This window comes from Manis javanica, chromosome 14, assembly GCF_040802235.1.
Source record: "Manis javanica isolate MJ-LG chromosome 14, MJ_LKY, whole genome shotgun sequence".
In the NCBI taxonomy this organism is placed as follows: Eukaryota; Metazoa; Chordata; class Mammalia; order Pholidota; family Manidae; genus Manis; species Manis javanica.
In genome coordinates, this window is record NC_133169.1 from 6,563,450 (window position 1) to 6,580,049 (window position 16,600).

General features: G+C 40.7%; 1 protein-coding gene across 1 annotated transcript in view; it reads right to left on the minus strand.

Moving 5' to 3' along the window:
- Window positions 1-219: 219 nt before the first annotated feature.
- Window positions 220-16,600, minus strand: part of SDHC (succinate dehydrogenase complex subunit C) — a 32,049-nt gene continuing 15,668 nt past the window's right edge. The window contains exons 4-6 of the mRNA XM_017678159.3: window positions 14,274-14,335; window positions 4,407-4,570; window positions 220-1,074 (exon numbers count right to left, since the gene is read on the minus strand). Of these exons, the coding sequence (XP_017533648.3) occupies window positions 970-1,074; window positions 4,407-4,570; window positions 14,274-14,335 (331 nt within the window). The 3' untranslated portion in view covers window positions 220-969. The remainder of the gene's footprint in view (window positions 1,075-4,406; window positions 4,571-14,273; window positions 14,336-16,600) is intronic.

Below are 16,600 nucleotides of genomic sequence, written 5' to 3' on the forward strand. Positions count from 1 at the left end.
TCTTGCTCCTTCATTCTGAGGCTTCTGTATGGTATTAAATCTCAAGCTGCTTGTATGCAATTCCCTGAATGCTTTTCCCATGGTTAGTTCTGGGATAATCTGTTTCCCTCCTGAGAAAGGTCAGGTTGGGGGACGAAATGCCTGAGACCAGGGGGAGGCGGAGTAAACTGGCTCTTCCCCAACAGCCATTCTCTTGATTTCTCTAGATTTCAAGGAGGGTCAAAGACAAAATGAGTATTTTAATTGTTTCTGAAAAGATGTCATAGGCATTTGGGTTAGAAAACATGATATTAAGAGGCTTGTTTTTCTAGAAATGCAAGGAAAATAATAATTTTTAATAGGTTCAACAGTAATTTTCTGAATTTTTCTCGAATCAAAAGCTATGTACTTTCTTCCCAAAGCACCTGCTTGAGGAGCCAGCTCACCCTCTTCATCCCCTCCTATCTGCAGGAAGCTCATCCCCCTCCAACCCACCCCGCTCTGTTCAGTCACACTGTGTGGGTGCTAAAGACCCTGGGCCCTGACCAATGAACAGAACTGTCCTTTAAGCCAGCAACCCACAGGCGGTGGCACCCAAAGCGCCATCCCAGTCCCCATGGCACAGGCCACAGAGCTGGCATTGTTTCCACTGTCTGAAGAAGGAGCCAAAAGCTGACCCTCAGCACAAATCAAGGCCCAATAGGGATTGAGAATGAGGGCTGCGTGGCCCAGAGTAGGCTGCAAGCTGGGGGCAGGAAAAGGGAGTTTTTGCCGTCATACCATCTTTAGAAACAAGGGGGAAACTGGGCCCTTTTCCACTTCTATGGTTCTAGTAGGCAATCTACCGCTGCGGGGCTCCAAGGAGAGCACAGCACAGCAGGGTCTAACGAATCAGGAGAACTGTGCCCTGGCTGCAGGTAAGAGTGACAACAGGAAGATAGGTCAATTTAATCATCTGTAGGAGGATGACAACCCTGGAAGCGTAGCTCTTCACATGGCTGCCAGCCCCAAAGAGGACAGCACAGTGAGAACCAGGACAGCCACGCCAGACTGGTGGAGCTGAGGGAGCTGCAGCCCTTTTCCTAGGTCCCACACCTGTGGAAAAAGAGAAAAAGAAATGGAGAATTTCAGCAATCATGGCCCTCATCATTCTCAGAAAGGCAACCCTTCTCCGCGTGGTTCCGGGGTGAACAGCACTTCAACCATGTCCCACCTTCACCTCCCTAAAAACCCACAGTGACAGGGACCTACCACCCACTTATCCCACTGGCAGAAAAGGGGATAGACACAGCCCCTACACACGGACGCCTCCAGACTGAAGAGAGAAAACTCCCTTACACCACCCGAGATCGTTGCCCAAAGTGTGTTCCTTCAACTGCTAGTTTCTCAGAACGCTGAATGGTATTATTACACAGAAAAAAAGTTCTGTGGTAAAATAAATTTGGTGACATCTATCTGCAAGATTTCTCAAATCCTTCATTAATGCACAGTGGATCTCAAGGATGTAATACACATGATTTCCCAGATATAGGATCCCTTTTGAGAGGTCACATCTGTCTGCTGGAGAACTAGCAGTCTGAACAACACTCTCCAGGAGCTAGGACACTACTTCTCTACACACTACTTCTCAATTTCATCTTCCAGATATATATAAAGCAAAAGTGCATGAAACAATAAGCAGTATTTACCACCACTATGTATGCTACAGTCTATATACTGTATTCCTGATTTGGTGGTAGCAACCCACTAAATTGATTTTCTACCCATGAGGTCAAAAACCACAATTTTTTTTATTAAGGTATCGTTGATATACAATCTTATGAAGGTTTCACATGAGCAACATTGTGGTTGCAACATTCACCCAGATTATCAAGTCCCCCCACCCCTCCCCATTGCAGTCACTGTCCATCAGCGAAGGAAGACGCTACAGTCACTGCTTCTCTGTGCTATACTGCCTTCCCTGTGCCCCCCTACTTTACTTTATGTGTGCTGTTCATAATACCCCTTAATCCCCTTCTCCCTCCCTCCCCACCCCCCTTCCCTTTGGTAACCGCTAGACCCTTCTTGGAGTCTGAGAGTCTGCTCTCAATTTTAAAAACCCTGACCTAGACTCTCTTGTGCCCTAGGGATATGTTAAAAGGAAAGACACAGGCCGAACACGGTGTCACTTCTCTAGGCAAGTCACCAAACCAGGGCTGAATATTTAAGCCCAACGACAGTCTCAACCTCCCCCAGAAATGTAGTCGTCAGGAATGTTCTGGTCAGCATCATTAATGAGGTCATCTGTCATGGGAGCCTTCTTGGCTTTCCCTAGAGGAAGATGGCTAATCTGTAAGGACCCCTGCTTTCCCCTCAGAGAAAGCAACCTTCCTCGAAACAATCCTTTTTTCTTCTTTTGCTAATAACGCCCCCCACCCTATAAAAACCTTCCATTTTGTACAACTTCTCAAGCATCTCTCTGCTTGCTACAGGGGATGCTGCCCAGGTCAAATTGCTTAATGAAGCCAATTAGATCTTCAAATTTACTTGGATGAATATTGTTTTTTAACAGATATTAACATATTATACTCTAAATCACCAAAAGATCCTTTGGGGCAAAAGGAGTCTTTAGGTTCTATCCTTTTCCATCCACGAAGACCCCAACACACACACATACACGCGCACACACACACACACACACACACACACACACACACACACACGGTGTAAAACTGACTAAATAAGGAATCCTTCAGATAAAAGAGGGAGCCAAGAACAAAAAATCAAGATGAGAGGATACCCCCACCTCAACCCCCACACAGCTTCTACCTGGATGCCACATAAAGCTGTTTTGCTTATACAGGGTCAGTGTTTTGCCAAAAAAATGGAGTCCTACTGGGTGGTGGTGATAGGTGGATAGTCTCTCGAATGCCAGAGACCCTATCACTTCCCACCCGTGCATCAGTCCCTCTCTCCACTCCCCCAGGAGACCTTCTGCCAAGGCAACTACCAAGCTCAGAGGGCAAGAACTACGGACTGGCACTAGAGAACAGATGAGATCCTTCCCACACGCTGAGCCAGCACTTACCATAAAAAAAAACAAAAGCAGATTTAAGGGCTTAAGAAAAAGCCTTTAGGTGTCTCACTTCCCTCAACAAAGGGATTATTGCCATTACGGGCAGGAACCAGGGCAGAAAACCCTTCACTGAGTGTTGAGATCTTGTAAAGCCTCTCCCCTCTCCCTCCTCCCAACCTGAGACAAAAGAAAATACAAGGCAAGCGGAGCGGACTGGCGCAGAGGAAGCTGATGAGCTGATTTTCATCAGACAGCTTTGTTCGGGGAAGAAGAAGCCATTAATGGAAATGCTCTTCCAGTCCATATCCTCCCCCGGAGGCAAGTGAAGTCATTTTGAATTAAACTGAACACTACCCCAGGGACAGTTGATAGATAACACTTAATTTAATAGGTCATTTAGTCTCTCACTTTTCTGATTCTATTAAACTGTCTGTTGGACCAGACCAGAATGCAGAAAGTGTTTGTCTCTAGTTGTTAAAGTGGAAGCTGTAAAAGGTTGAATTTAGGCAAGAGTATCCATCTGGCAGATGGTTCAGACTCTCAAGTAACCGAAAATGAGGAGGGATAGAATTGAAAACTGTCTTCCTGGGAAAAGCAGCAAGATAAGGGTAGGGAAGACACAAAATAGGAAATCTTAAAATGCTGGAGGAGGGACTGATCTCTGACCTGGGGCAGGTTTGATTAAGCTTTAATTCTTTTATAAAGAGAAGGAGACACCCGTTTTGAACTGACCCCAGAGTCACACAGGAGGTAGCATGGACGGTTTTTAGGCCATCAAGGATTCCTAAACCTAATATTAAATCTGGGATCCTAGGCACCAAGTTTCTGTTAAAGTTCCCCATCATCTCCAATAGCTCAAAACAAACAAAAAACCGAAAACAGTTCATGCAATCCAGTATCAAGAGAGCAACATTTAATCTATCTGACTCCAGCCAAACTTGCCACTCTGGGTTAGCAGGAGTGTTAGGCGGAAAGCAGCAGCCATGTTTGTCTAGCCCGTAATTGGACCCCCTTTGTTTAGAACAGTGCCTGACACACAGTAGGTATGAATTTGTTAGATAGATATGCCTTCTATGCCAGATGTATGACCTGGCTTCAGGGGTCTCTCTTAGTAATATGCCTCTCAAAACTGGATGAGTTCACACCGAGACCCTGCAAATACCCGCCAGGCCTGTACCCAGGGCCCAGCTAGAACAGCAGCAGGGCTGCCAAGGAATGCACAGGAGGCCTAGTGTAGTTTCCTCAAAGAGGCCCCGGGAGCAAAGTCCAGCACAACTAAGAATAGCTCTAAGCCCAGACCAGGAAGGAGACAATCCTCCCAAGCTCTCCATTCCCTTCCCTTGGAATATGTACAAATCTACAATGAACTTACCAAGTGCCGGATCCCATTCCAGGTGTGATACATGAGAGGGAAGGCGAGGGCAAACTTGGCCGTGTGGATGAGTGCTGGCCCCAGACACAGGGATCGCACAAGTTCCAAATGAGACTCAAAGCTCCCAGGGACCAACAGGGCCGACAGGCCAAAGAGCGAGACCCCTGAGGAGAAAACCAAGGAAGCCCATCACAACTGCCCAGCAGCTGCCACTCACTAACGCACATAAAACCGGGCTTTATGACAGCCCTGGCACCTCGTGCAATTCAAAATCATTTTGAAATGGGGAGGACTTAAACTAATGTTCATGTTTGTAGTGGCAGACAGGCTACCTGGGATCTGAGCCTCATCTAAATTTGTACATTTTAACATATTATTCCCCCTTTCAACATCGCTTTCTGCAAAAATTTCACCTACCACTTTAGAAGTTCCCATCTGGCTGCATCTGTATTATCATCTCAGTAAGAAAAAGTAAAAACAGTATATTCAGACCAAGGAAAAGGCTGAGAAAAAACTTGTCATTCAAATCTCTATTACAAAAAAATTTAACTCAAAATGGATCACAGACCCAAATGTAAGAACTAAAACCATAAAACTACTAGAAGAAAACATAGAAGTAAATCTTATGACCTTGGGTTAGGCAGTGGTTTCACAGATGCGATGCCAAAACCACAAGCACCAAAGGAACAGATAAACTGGACTTCATTAAAATTTAAAATTTTCGTGCTATAGACGTTCCATAAGAAAGTAAAAAGACAACACATAGAATAACAAAACATTTGCAAATTGGATGTCTGGTAAGGGACTTGTTTCCAGAATATATTAAGAACTCTTACATTCAGTAATAAACAATAAAAAAATTTAAAAAATGGGCAAAGGATCTGAATAGATCTCTCTCTCCAAAGAAGATAAATAAATGGCCAATAAGTATATGAAAAGATGCTCAACAACCATTAGCTATTAGGGAAATGTGTATCAAAACCATAATGAGAAGTACATCATACCTACTAGGACCCTATAATGTATCTAAATATAAAATTATATGTGTATTTACTAGTCAATGATTCAGTAACATCTATTATGTTGACAGATAGTAACCATACTAGAGGGGGTAAGGATTTAATAATATGAGTAACTGTTGAACCACTGTGTTGCATATTGGAAATCAACATAAGACTGTGTATCAAAGATACTTTAATTTTAAAAAGCGAAGGAAAAAATATGTGTATTTACATACAATATATTCATTTACATAAATGTCAAATGTGTTTATGTATAACAAAAATTATAAGAAGACAGATAACAACAGTGTTGGCAAGAATGTAGAGAAATGGGAACCCTCATACATTGTTGGTGGGAATGTGAAATGGTGCAGCCACTTTGGAAAAAAAGTCTGGCAGCTTCTTATGTTAACAGAGTTACCATATGACCCAGAAATTCCACTCTAGGTATATACCCAAAACAATGAAACATAAGGCCACAGAAAAATGTTTACACACTTATTAACAGCAGCATTATTTACAACAGCCAAAAAGTGGAACCAACCAAATATCCATCAATTGATGAATGGGTGAATTAAATACGGTATATCCATACAATGGAACATTATTCAGCAATAAGAAGAAATGAGTACTGATACATGCTACACCATGGATGAACTTTGAAAACATTATGCTAAGTGAAAGGCACCAGTCACAAAGGACCACATATTGCATGATTCCATGTATATGAAATGTTTGGTATAGACCGTCTACAGAGTCAAAGCAGGTAAGTGGTTGCCTTGGGCTAGAGCACTGGGAGTAAACGGGGTGTGACTGCTAATGGATACAGGGTTTCCTTCTGGAAATACTAAAATGTTCTAAAATTGTGATGATTATTGCATAATTCTGTGAAAATACTAAAAACCACTGAATTGTACACCTTAAATAAGTGAACTACATGGTATGTGAATTATGTCTCAATAACTGTTAAAAGAAACAATCTCTACCACAATAGCTGTCACCTAGTTTCTACCCCTACCTACATATTTCCATTAGTAACTGTGGCTCACTATAGAGTGATTCTAAACAGCATGGTGAGAGGGCTTACCTCTTGGAAATATACAGAATTATTTTAACAAGCATGTGTCCATTTCTACTCAAGGCAGAGGAGTAGTTAGAATTATGACAATTCAACACTAGAAGATCTTTTGATAGTCAGGTTTTGAGATGGTTGTGCAAAACTCTTTCCAAGGAAATATTTATAGTGGTAGGGGATAGACAACTGCATGCTGAGTGACTCCTAGGGATCCATTCTGTTCTACTGCTGTCAAATGTAGCAAACACACACTCTTGTATTTCTTTCACATTTATTGAAAGCATCTTATGCACTACACCTGTGCTAAACTTGTGGCAAAAAAACCCAAGGTATATCTTGCCTTAAGAAGCTTAGAGCGGAGCAGGGAGACATTTAAGTAAGTCAATCTATAGTACAAGGTATGGTTCTAGAGTGCCCTAGCACTGTAACAAAGGTGCGTGTGTGCATAGGGTGCTAACACAAGTAGAAGAATCATAATCCATCTGGTAGGATGGGGAGAATATACTGGAAAATGTTTTCTCAGAGGTGTACTTAGGCTGGGTTTTGAGGAGAGACCCAGGGCAGGAAGTGGGAAGGGGCAGGACACAAGTTTCAATTATAAAAGGATTTATGTGCTAAACTACAGAGTTTAAACTTGATCCTTGCAGTCAGGGAGGCCAGATTTCATATCAGTGCCAATCAAATACTGCTAATCTCAGTGCCAATCCATACCAAATAATAATGGCTGCCTACAGTGTTACAGTGAGAAGTAATCTTAGGCCTTATCACACATAGAAAAAATGATCTGCCCTGGGTTCAGGAGGGGAGGGTTACTTGGGCCAAATACTGACATTCCCAGTGGGACTGAGAATCATATGGAGTTTTAAGCTGCAGAGTGATACGGTGTGACATGCCCTATTAAAAGATCGACATGGCAGCAAGTAGGGGGCCAGATTAGAGAGGAGTCAGATGGAAGCAGGAAGTCTGAATAGGAGGCCATGTTAATTCCAGTGTCCAGTCCACGAAGTGGTAATAACTTGACGGAAGATAGTAACAGGGAGAACAGAAAAGGGACAATGATACAAAGATAGAAAGGAGGTAAAATTTTGGAGTAAGGGGTAAATGAGATTAAGTCAAGGATGGTGGTTTGCATGAGATACTGACTAGACAATGTCCTTAACCTACACAGGGAACAAAGGAAATGCAGGTAGTTTTTAGTTTAGTTCAGTTTTGATTTGTTGGGAGATTGTGGTTGACACTTTGGGAGGGGTAAAGATAGGTTCAGTTTAGAGTATACTTGAGTTTGACGTACCTAAGGAACATCAAAGTGAACATATTCAATAAGCATCTGGATAGAGGTCTAAAGTTAGCTACACTCTGGTTTAAAGATACGGATTTGAGAATCATCGGCAAGAAGCGGTAAGTGAAGTTTTAAGTGTGGCTGGGGTAACTGGGAGATAGTATAGTTAGAAGTAGGAGGAAAATATACTTGACTATGAAGACCTTGAAGGCAAGGACTTACTCATCTTTGTATCAGCACAGACCAGGTTTTCAGTGTTACTGGGTCAAGAAGCACCAGTGCTGGGACTCACGGCCTGAGTCTTAAATCAGTGAGTCTTGTGGGACGAGCCCTTAACCTGCAGGGTCTGCACAAACTCTGTGTAGTGAATGTCAGAACTGAATTAAATTGCTGGACACCTACTTGGTGTCCGGAGAACTGAAGAATTTGCGGGTATTGGGGAAAACATACATTTGGTGTCAGAAGTATTTTGAGTTCAGAAAAGGAGAGCCTTTCTTGAAAGAACACCAAGGCAGCCAGTCAACATGATCTCTCTCTTAAATGTATCTGGGCTGGAATTTGTGTAATGATCTCAGATCTCCTTGACCTTCCAGAGACAGTTTAATTTTTTTTTCATTACAAAAACATATTGCAAAAATTATAACATTATAGAAATGTATGGTTTAGAAAAGTTTCCCATAATCCCACCACTCAGAGATAACCACTGTTTTGCATATATCCAGAGACTGTGCCATTTTATATTTTATTATTCAACCTACTGGAAAAATACCACCTATTTCAAATACAATTGTTGCTATAGCCATCATTTATTGAGTATTTGCAAAACCATTTAATCCTCATCACAATCTGAAAAATAACAGTACCCTCATTTGGCAGTTTAAGAAAGGAGGCTCAGAAACATTAGGAAATGTATCCAAGTTTACTCAGCATTAGGGGACTGGACTGGGATTTGAACACTAAACTCAGATTCTTTCCACTAACACCACACATTTTCTTAAGCACTTATAAACTCCTGATTCTTAATTGTTACTTTCACTTCTTTTAAAAAAACTAACTTGAAAAAATTGGCTTGGGGTTGTGCAGTATAACGGTCTCAAGAACATTTGATTTATTAGACATTCTCTTCCTTTTGCATTAACTGATGGACTTCTACGACATTCACAGGAGAAGCAAAAGCTGAAGAAGACACCGCTGCTCCTGCCCCAGGATTTCCATTATTTCGCCTCTGCAGGAGCTAAGAGGAGGGTAGGTGGTGGTATCTTCGGATGCGGCAGCCATATCAGATCCCAGTGTTCTAGGGGTCAGTGTCGCTATGAGAGGCCATGCCTGCGACTCAGCCATTAGACTGCTGTCACATTTGGTGCAGAGATCAAGGCTGAATCTGCCCTGATAACTGAGGGGTCTGTGTGGCTACGGACGTTACAGAGCTGCGGATCTGCACTGAAGTTCAGAGATAGTAGAGTGGCTCCTGTGATCTTCTGACTTCCTATCTATCCAGACTGTCAAAGATCTTTGAATGCTCTTGGGCCATACCTTCCTCCTAAACCTTCTCAAACTATCTCAGTTCATGGTAACAATGTTTTCAGTAATTTTTTTCATGGTATCCCTAAACCAAAAGAAATACCCAACAGTTTTGTTTATTAAGTACTTAGATCCAAAACGATTTAGTAGCCATTTGAAAAAAGTTATCTACATAAATGGAATTTTTTTTTTCATTCTTAAACAACCACAGTTACTAGGGGGATGTATATACACTGTTGGGTACCACACAAATTCTCCAACCTTGTAAAACAGACTGGACATTCCCATCCCCATTTTCTGTTTCACAGTGATCTTCATAGAGGTCAGACTGAAGAACCAGACCTCGGGTAAATTCCTTGAGAGGGGCTGCTGAAGCTACAGTTATGAATGAGACTGGGAAAGGGTAGTCAATATGCGGCATACAACACTAAAAGGAATGAGATTAGAAAAGAATATATGGATGCCAAAGAACAGATATTTTAGAGGAATGCAACTGCAAATGAATCATACAGTTAACTCAATGGGTGTGCAAAGTCCTGAACATTCTGGGTAGTCTAAAAACAGCTCAGATTGGAGAATCAACTTGAGTGACAGGCTGCCTGCAGGCAGGCCAACCTAGTGCTCAGGCATCAGCAGCTTTCCCAGAATAGTCAAAGGCCTTAAAGACTTAGGAGTAACTAATGGGACTTCGAAATGGCTGTATTTTCCTTCTGGGCATTTCATGAGATGGGACTCTGGGTACTGATTCTCAGATGTAATGTGCTGTATGTTAGGAAATCCTGGTTATTCAAGACTCAGGAAGTGTCGAAAAAGTGGGAATAGAGCACAGACTTTGGAGTAAGAGAGATTTGAGTTCAGTTCCACCTCTGTCACTACATAGCTACTATATCCTCTCTTCCTTTCCTGCTTATAATGCCTAGTTAGGATTATGAGAATTAAATTAAATACTATATATAAAGTTCCTACTGCAGGCCTGGTGGTGATTATTATTTACATTAACTGGAATATTTGGTCCTGTACCTCTCAGAAAATATCTGGCCATTTATAGCTTAAAAAATCCCATTCTCAGCCCTTCCTAATTCATGACTACACCTTAGTACTTGCTTGTCAAAAACTGATTGTCACCAGAAGAAAAAAATGCTTCTCGGGAATGCTTTATTTTTCCTCAGTGAATGAACACTCCTGACCACCCACGACCACCAACCACCAGATCCTGCAGGGAAGGAGACGGGCAGAATACAACACAGTGAGATTAGTATGACCACACTTTAGATAAAAGAGCAATCAGGTGCTCTCAACCTGGGCTTTAATTATCACTTGGACAGCTCCATCAGGGCTCGCTCAAAGTTTCCTTTTTCATTTGCAGTGGTATCTGCAGGGGCTTGCTGGGAAGAGGTGTCTGAAAGAGCTTATGCCAGCTTCTGGAAGTGGCAATGGGATTTATTGATGATCTGCGTGGTTGGGACACAGCACTTACCCGCAGTGCAGCGGGCTGGAGCTGGTCTTGGCAGCCAAGTGAAGCACCATTACATTTTTCTTAGTGATTAGATGGGACAGCTTAGGGGCTTTGTTTTCCCAATTTAAAATGTTTAACTTTTAGAGGAGACCCTCCTCAGGCGCTTAGGTTCTAAGGAGAAGCTATTTCCTGTTTCCCAGAACACTAGACATCAGAGGACTTCCTATCTCTTATTTCTCATATATTTTTCACTTTAATAAGGAAAGCTTTGGTCAAAGCCACTTTTGATTGAATCGATCACTATTCCTTGTTTGAACATGTGATGCAGTAGGAAATATATATTTGGTCTTTTTCCGCAGTTCCTTGCAGACAGCTCCTAAATCCCTTTACATCTCTGGAGTGGCAAGAGCAGTTTTTTGCATGCTAATGAGACGACTGGTGGCTGGGGGTCCCCAGCCAGACTCAGGAGGGAGGCAAGCTGCCCGAAAAATCAAGGTATGGTTTGAGGGTTGGAACTTTCAGCTACCTTCTTCCCCATCCCCAACATCTCTGGGGAGGAGAGTGGCTGGTGATTGAGCTCATCACCAATGGCCAATGACTTAATCAATCTGGCCTTAGTAATGAATGAAGCCTCCTTAAAAACCCCTAAACAACAGGGTTCAGACAGCCTCCAGATTGTGAAACACATCGACGTGCTGGGAGGAGGGCATGCCCAGAGGGCACAGAAGCTCCATACCCTCTCTCCTCCCCATACCTTGCCCACTGGATCTCTTCCATTTGCCTATTATGAGTTGCATCCTTTATTTAAAAAAACAGTAAATATAAGCACTTTCATGGGTTCTGGCGAGCTGTTCTAGCAAATTATCAAACCTGACAGGGTCACAGAAACCCTGATTTATAGCTGGAACTTAATATGGTATTTTAATCTGTCACTATGAAAAATCATGAGTATTTTAATCCCTACAGAACCAAAGAACAGAAGAGTTTTACTAGCATCTCTTCTCATGTTTTAAAAAATTGTTTATAAACAATCTTTTTCAATAAATTCTAGTTTAAAGTCAAACTAGTGCCATCATGCTGTTTAATTCAATGTGCTTTTAGAATTTACATAGTTTCCACAATATCTCTACAGTTCAAATGAATACTTTGTCTGGGCCAGCTTGTCCTGTTACTGGCACATACAAGAACATGAACCTTTTATGACTTCCCACAGTCTTTCCAAGTTGTCAGCATGGCAGTCAAAGTCCTCTACCATTTGGTGCACTTTCCAGCCTTATCTTCTGCCACTTCTCCCATAAACACTATTCTCAAACAACCAGAGCTGATCATCATGAGCCAGTTACTCTGGACGCTTTCCAATCCCCGCAGCTTTGCGTGAGGCAGTCTCTCTGTTGGAATGTCCTCCTCTGCCCCCTCTTCATGATCTCTCCTGTTCAGCCTTCTTCCAAGCTTTCCAACTCCTTCAGAGTTGGTTTCTCCCCTGGGACCTCACGTCTGTATTACAAAGCTATCACAGTGCATTATAAATATCTGTCTTACTCCTTAGACTCCTCTGCCCTTGAGGGTAGAAGCTATTATTATACTCTCCAATTTCTAATGCACAACAGATTAATTAGAAAGTAGGAAGAATGAACACTTCTGAAATGACTACTATGAGCAAAGTGATTTATATGGATACATTCACTTAGTAGAGACTAAGCACCTACTGGGTGCCACAAATGGCAAATCAGATGCAGTTCCCCACTCTGCGAAGAGTTTACAGTCCAACAAAAGAGATTTATAAAAAGCAAATAAAATAATTGTAAATTAGGTAATAAATGCCATGAAAGAAGCAACTGATGCAATGAGAACTATAAAGGAATAATGCTGTGAAACAGAAAATCAACAACAGCACTAGAACTAGAAGCTACTACTTTACATACTGTGGTAAGCAAAGTACTCCGAGTTGACAATTTTGCTGAGACCTACAGGATCTAAACAGGAACTAACTCTGCACAGTGCAGCAAGGGGCAGGGACGGGCATTTCAGATCAAGGGAACAAAACATGCAGTGGCCCTGGGGGGAGAGAGAGTTTTCCCTGTCCTAAGGGATTTAAAGACCAGTGTGGCTAGAGCAGAGGAGGGGAGGAATGGCAGAGATGAGTCACGCAAGGGCCAGATCAGGCAGGGCATTTTAGGCCATGGTGGCGTGAATTTTAATCTAAGTGCAAAGGTAAATGCAGTGATAGAAAGATTCTAAGTGTGACATAATTCAATTTATTTTCAAAAGATTTTTATTTTTCTTGCTGTTGTGTGAAAACCAGATTGGAGAAAAGCCACAAGAACGCAAAGACTGCAGCTGCTGAGACTGACTTCACTTCAGGCCCCACAATCCAATTCTTCTTGCCATTTGGACCAACGCACAGCTACTTCTCAGAGACCGTCACTATAAGAATTCACCACACTTCTCATCCCTGTTTCCATAGGTCAGTTCTACACTGCAGTTTCTTGAAATCCCACCAATTCTGGGATAGAAATTATTCATATGCCAATTTTACAAGCAATAAACTGAGATTCAGAGATTTAACTAAGTTGCTTAGGTCACCTACCTAGTAAAAATCTGTTCCCTTCCAGTTTTGAAGAAGGGGCCTTCAGCATTTGAGGGAAACACGGTAATAGTAGTAGCTACAGAAAACAACTACTACATTCTATCACAGATTTACAGAATGTTTGGAAAAAATAGGATAAAAATTCTGATGAATACAAGGTCATTCAAAGAGGTAAAGACAGAAAAAAATGAACAATTAAGTATTGTTGTGAAAAGTATATTCAACTTTCGTCATGTTTAGCAAACTAATACTTTTTTGTCATAGTCCATGAAAAAGCCAACATCCTTTTTATTTATTTATTCAGTGATGATAAATGCTGAGATAATAAGGGAAACTACAGCCTAATAAACAAACTAATCTTGTTCTTCCAGTGATTTTAGGATTAAATTTTTTCATCGATACTACCAAACTAAGCAGAAAGCATCAATCTAAAAATTATAAGAATCTAAGTAAGCAGAAATAAAGTAACTATGAATTTAGTTAGAATAACCTAATCTTGAAATTTATCATATTATTTCAGGTCAAGTAAATTAAAACCAGAAGCTATACACAGATTCCCAGGCCACAATCATCCTTATGCCTGGATTCCATCATCCCTTTACCAGCCAAAGGAATGAAAACATCAAAGCCAGACAGTTCTTATCTTTACTTGATTATTAACAAAACGAATCTGCTATGAATAGCAGAGACACAGCTTTAGATAATTTATGCCAAGGTCTCAGCAGTAGCTCCTAAATACAGGATCCCTGCACTTGAGCTACCAGTTCTGCTGGTGAATGAAATTCAAAGGAATGAATGAACAATAAGCTCTAACGGACTCATCATTTTCTCTAAACCAAGTTGCTGACCTGCAAAGGAGGCAGTGCCAAGAGCCACAGAAATAGCAAGTTCTTCAAAGAAGCATGTGTGTGCGTGCATGTGCACGTGTTCATCAAAACATATACATACCTGCACTCAAGGCCATACCAGTACCACGGTGGCAAATGGACATCGCCATGGGAAGAGACCACCTGCAAAGAAATACACAAAGGCAATTAAAAAAAGGAAAAGATGGGGGGGCCATCAGGTGAGAAATTGGGGACCAATAGAGGGGAGGCTTAGAACCTCACCCCCCCTGTTTGAGAGAAATCTTCTGCATCCGTGGATGTTTTGTTGCCCTTGTCTAGCTTGGATTAATACTTAGTCTACAGGCACACACCTGAGCATCTGCATTTGCCCTCATACAGCACTAAATTATGTTTTCTACCTTTATCTTGCATCTACCTACCACTTCAGCATTTTATTAAAAAATAATAATAATAATAATAATAATAATAAGGGAGAAATGTGGGATTCACATATAAATCATGTATAAAAATCACACAAATAATCATATCTGACTTGAATGTTTATAGTCCATGATGCGTGATCAAAACCGAAAGTTTCTGTGATGACTGCCCTTGTACTGTTCACCATGTAAGAACTTATTCACTATGTAAGACCTTGTTTGTTATGCTTCAGAAGATTGGAGACTGTTGAGATATAGGCTTGGGGTTGATTAATGACTGTGCATTGAGTCCCCTATATACACTAGTATACAACCACTTGGGTCATTACTTTCCTCACCGTAAGAGTGAAGAAAACTTAAGTGAGTTTTGTTTGTACACTGCTTCACATAATATATGGCCATACTTGAACTCTCTCTTATTATATGTCCCCAAATACCCAAATTGAGCATACCATTTATTTCCTAATAAATTATCTATCCCAAATTTTTCAATTCAATTTTGCTGAATTTAGTATGTTTCTTAATCCATGGCAGTTTTTTTTTTTTTTTTTTATCAGTGTGAAATTAATTTTTATTTAAAACATTTAATTAATTTAAAGTTTACTTTTAAGCTTTATTAATTAATCCTCAAATAGTATGTCTTATGTAATTCAGCATTATTTCACAAATGCTAAAGGATGTTATCATGTACAGAAGATGATGCATGAATATAAAAAATGTACATATCCAAGTGTAAATTTCTCAAGGAAAGCATACCACTTCATTGAAAATAAATATCATGTTCAAAAGCCAACCTATTATATCAAAATAACAAATAATTCAGAAACTGAAATACAAAGTTTGGTACTCAGAATAAGAATACAGTTCATATTGGAGCTATAGTTTTACTGGGATAAATTTTCAAATAATGTCGTGCTCACAAAGCATGTGAACTTTGTAAATTACTCAGGTTCATGTGTATTTAATCTACTAATATAAGACATGATGCCATTGTGACAGTTTCGTCCTTAATAAAAAAAAGTGAAAATAATATGAAGATTTTACTTATTTAAATTTATAAATTAATTTAGCTTCTATACTAATATATATTGTATAGTATAATCTATAAATAGGGTAAATAAAGTTCAAAAAGAAGTACAAGAATGAACAGTAAGTCTTTCTTCCCAAAGCCCTGTATTGTGTCTTGATTACTCTTTCTGATATTTTATGCAAATACAGAGAATATATATTAGAAACCTCAAATTGCATACTGGTTAAGAACATTGGCTCTTGAGTAAGACAGACTTGGGTTCAGATCCTGACTGCCACTTCCTGGTTATGTGGCTTGAGCAACTGACTCATGGCAGTTTTTAAATACTGTCATCAAACCCCTTTTTTAAAAAGATTAATTAATTGATTTTGTTATCATTAATCTACAATTACATGAAGAACATTATGTTTACTATGCTCCCCTCTTCACCAAGTCCCTCACAGAAACCCCTTCATAGTCACTGTCCATCAGCGTAGTAAGATGTTGTAGAATCACTACTTGTCTCCTCTGTGTTGCACAGCCCTCCCTGTGCCCCCCACATTATATATGCTAATCGTAATGCCCCCTTTCTTTCCCCCCCCCCTTATCCCTCCCTACCCTCCCATTCTCCCCAGTCCCTTTCCCTTTGGTAACTCTTAGTCCATTCTTGGGTTCTGTGATTCTGCTGCTGTTTTGTTCCTTCAGTTTTTCTTTGTTCTTATACTCCACATATGAGTGAAATCATTTGGTACTTATCTTTCTCCGCCTGGCTTATTTCACTGAGCATAATACCCTCTAGCTCCACCCATGTTGTTGCAAATGGTAGGATTTGTTTCTTCTTATGGCTGAATAGTATTTCACTGTGTATATGTACCACATCTTCTTTATCCATTCATCTACTGATGGACACTCAGGTTGCTTCCATTTCTTGGCTATTGTAAATAGTGTTGGGATAAACATAGGGGTGCATCTGTCTTTTTCAAACTGGGCTGCTGCATT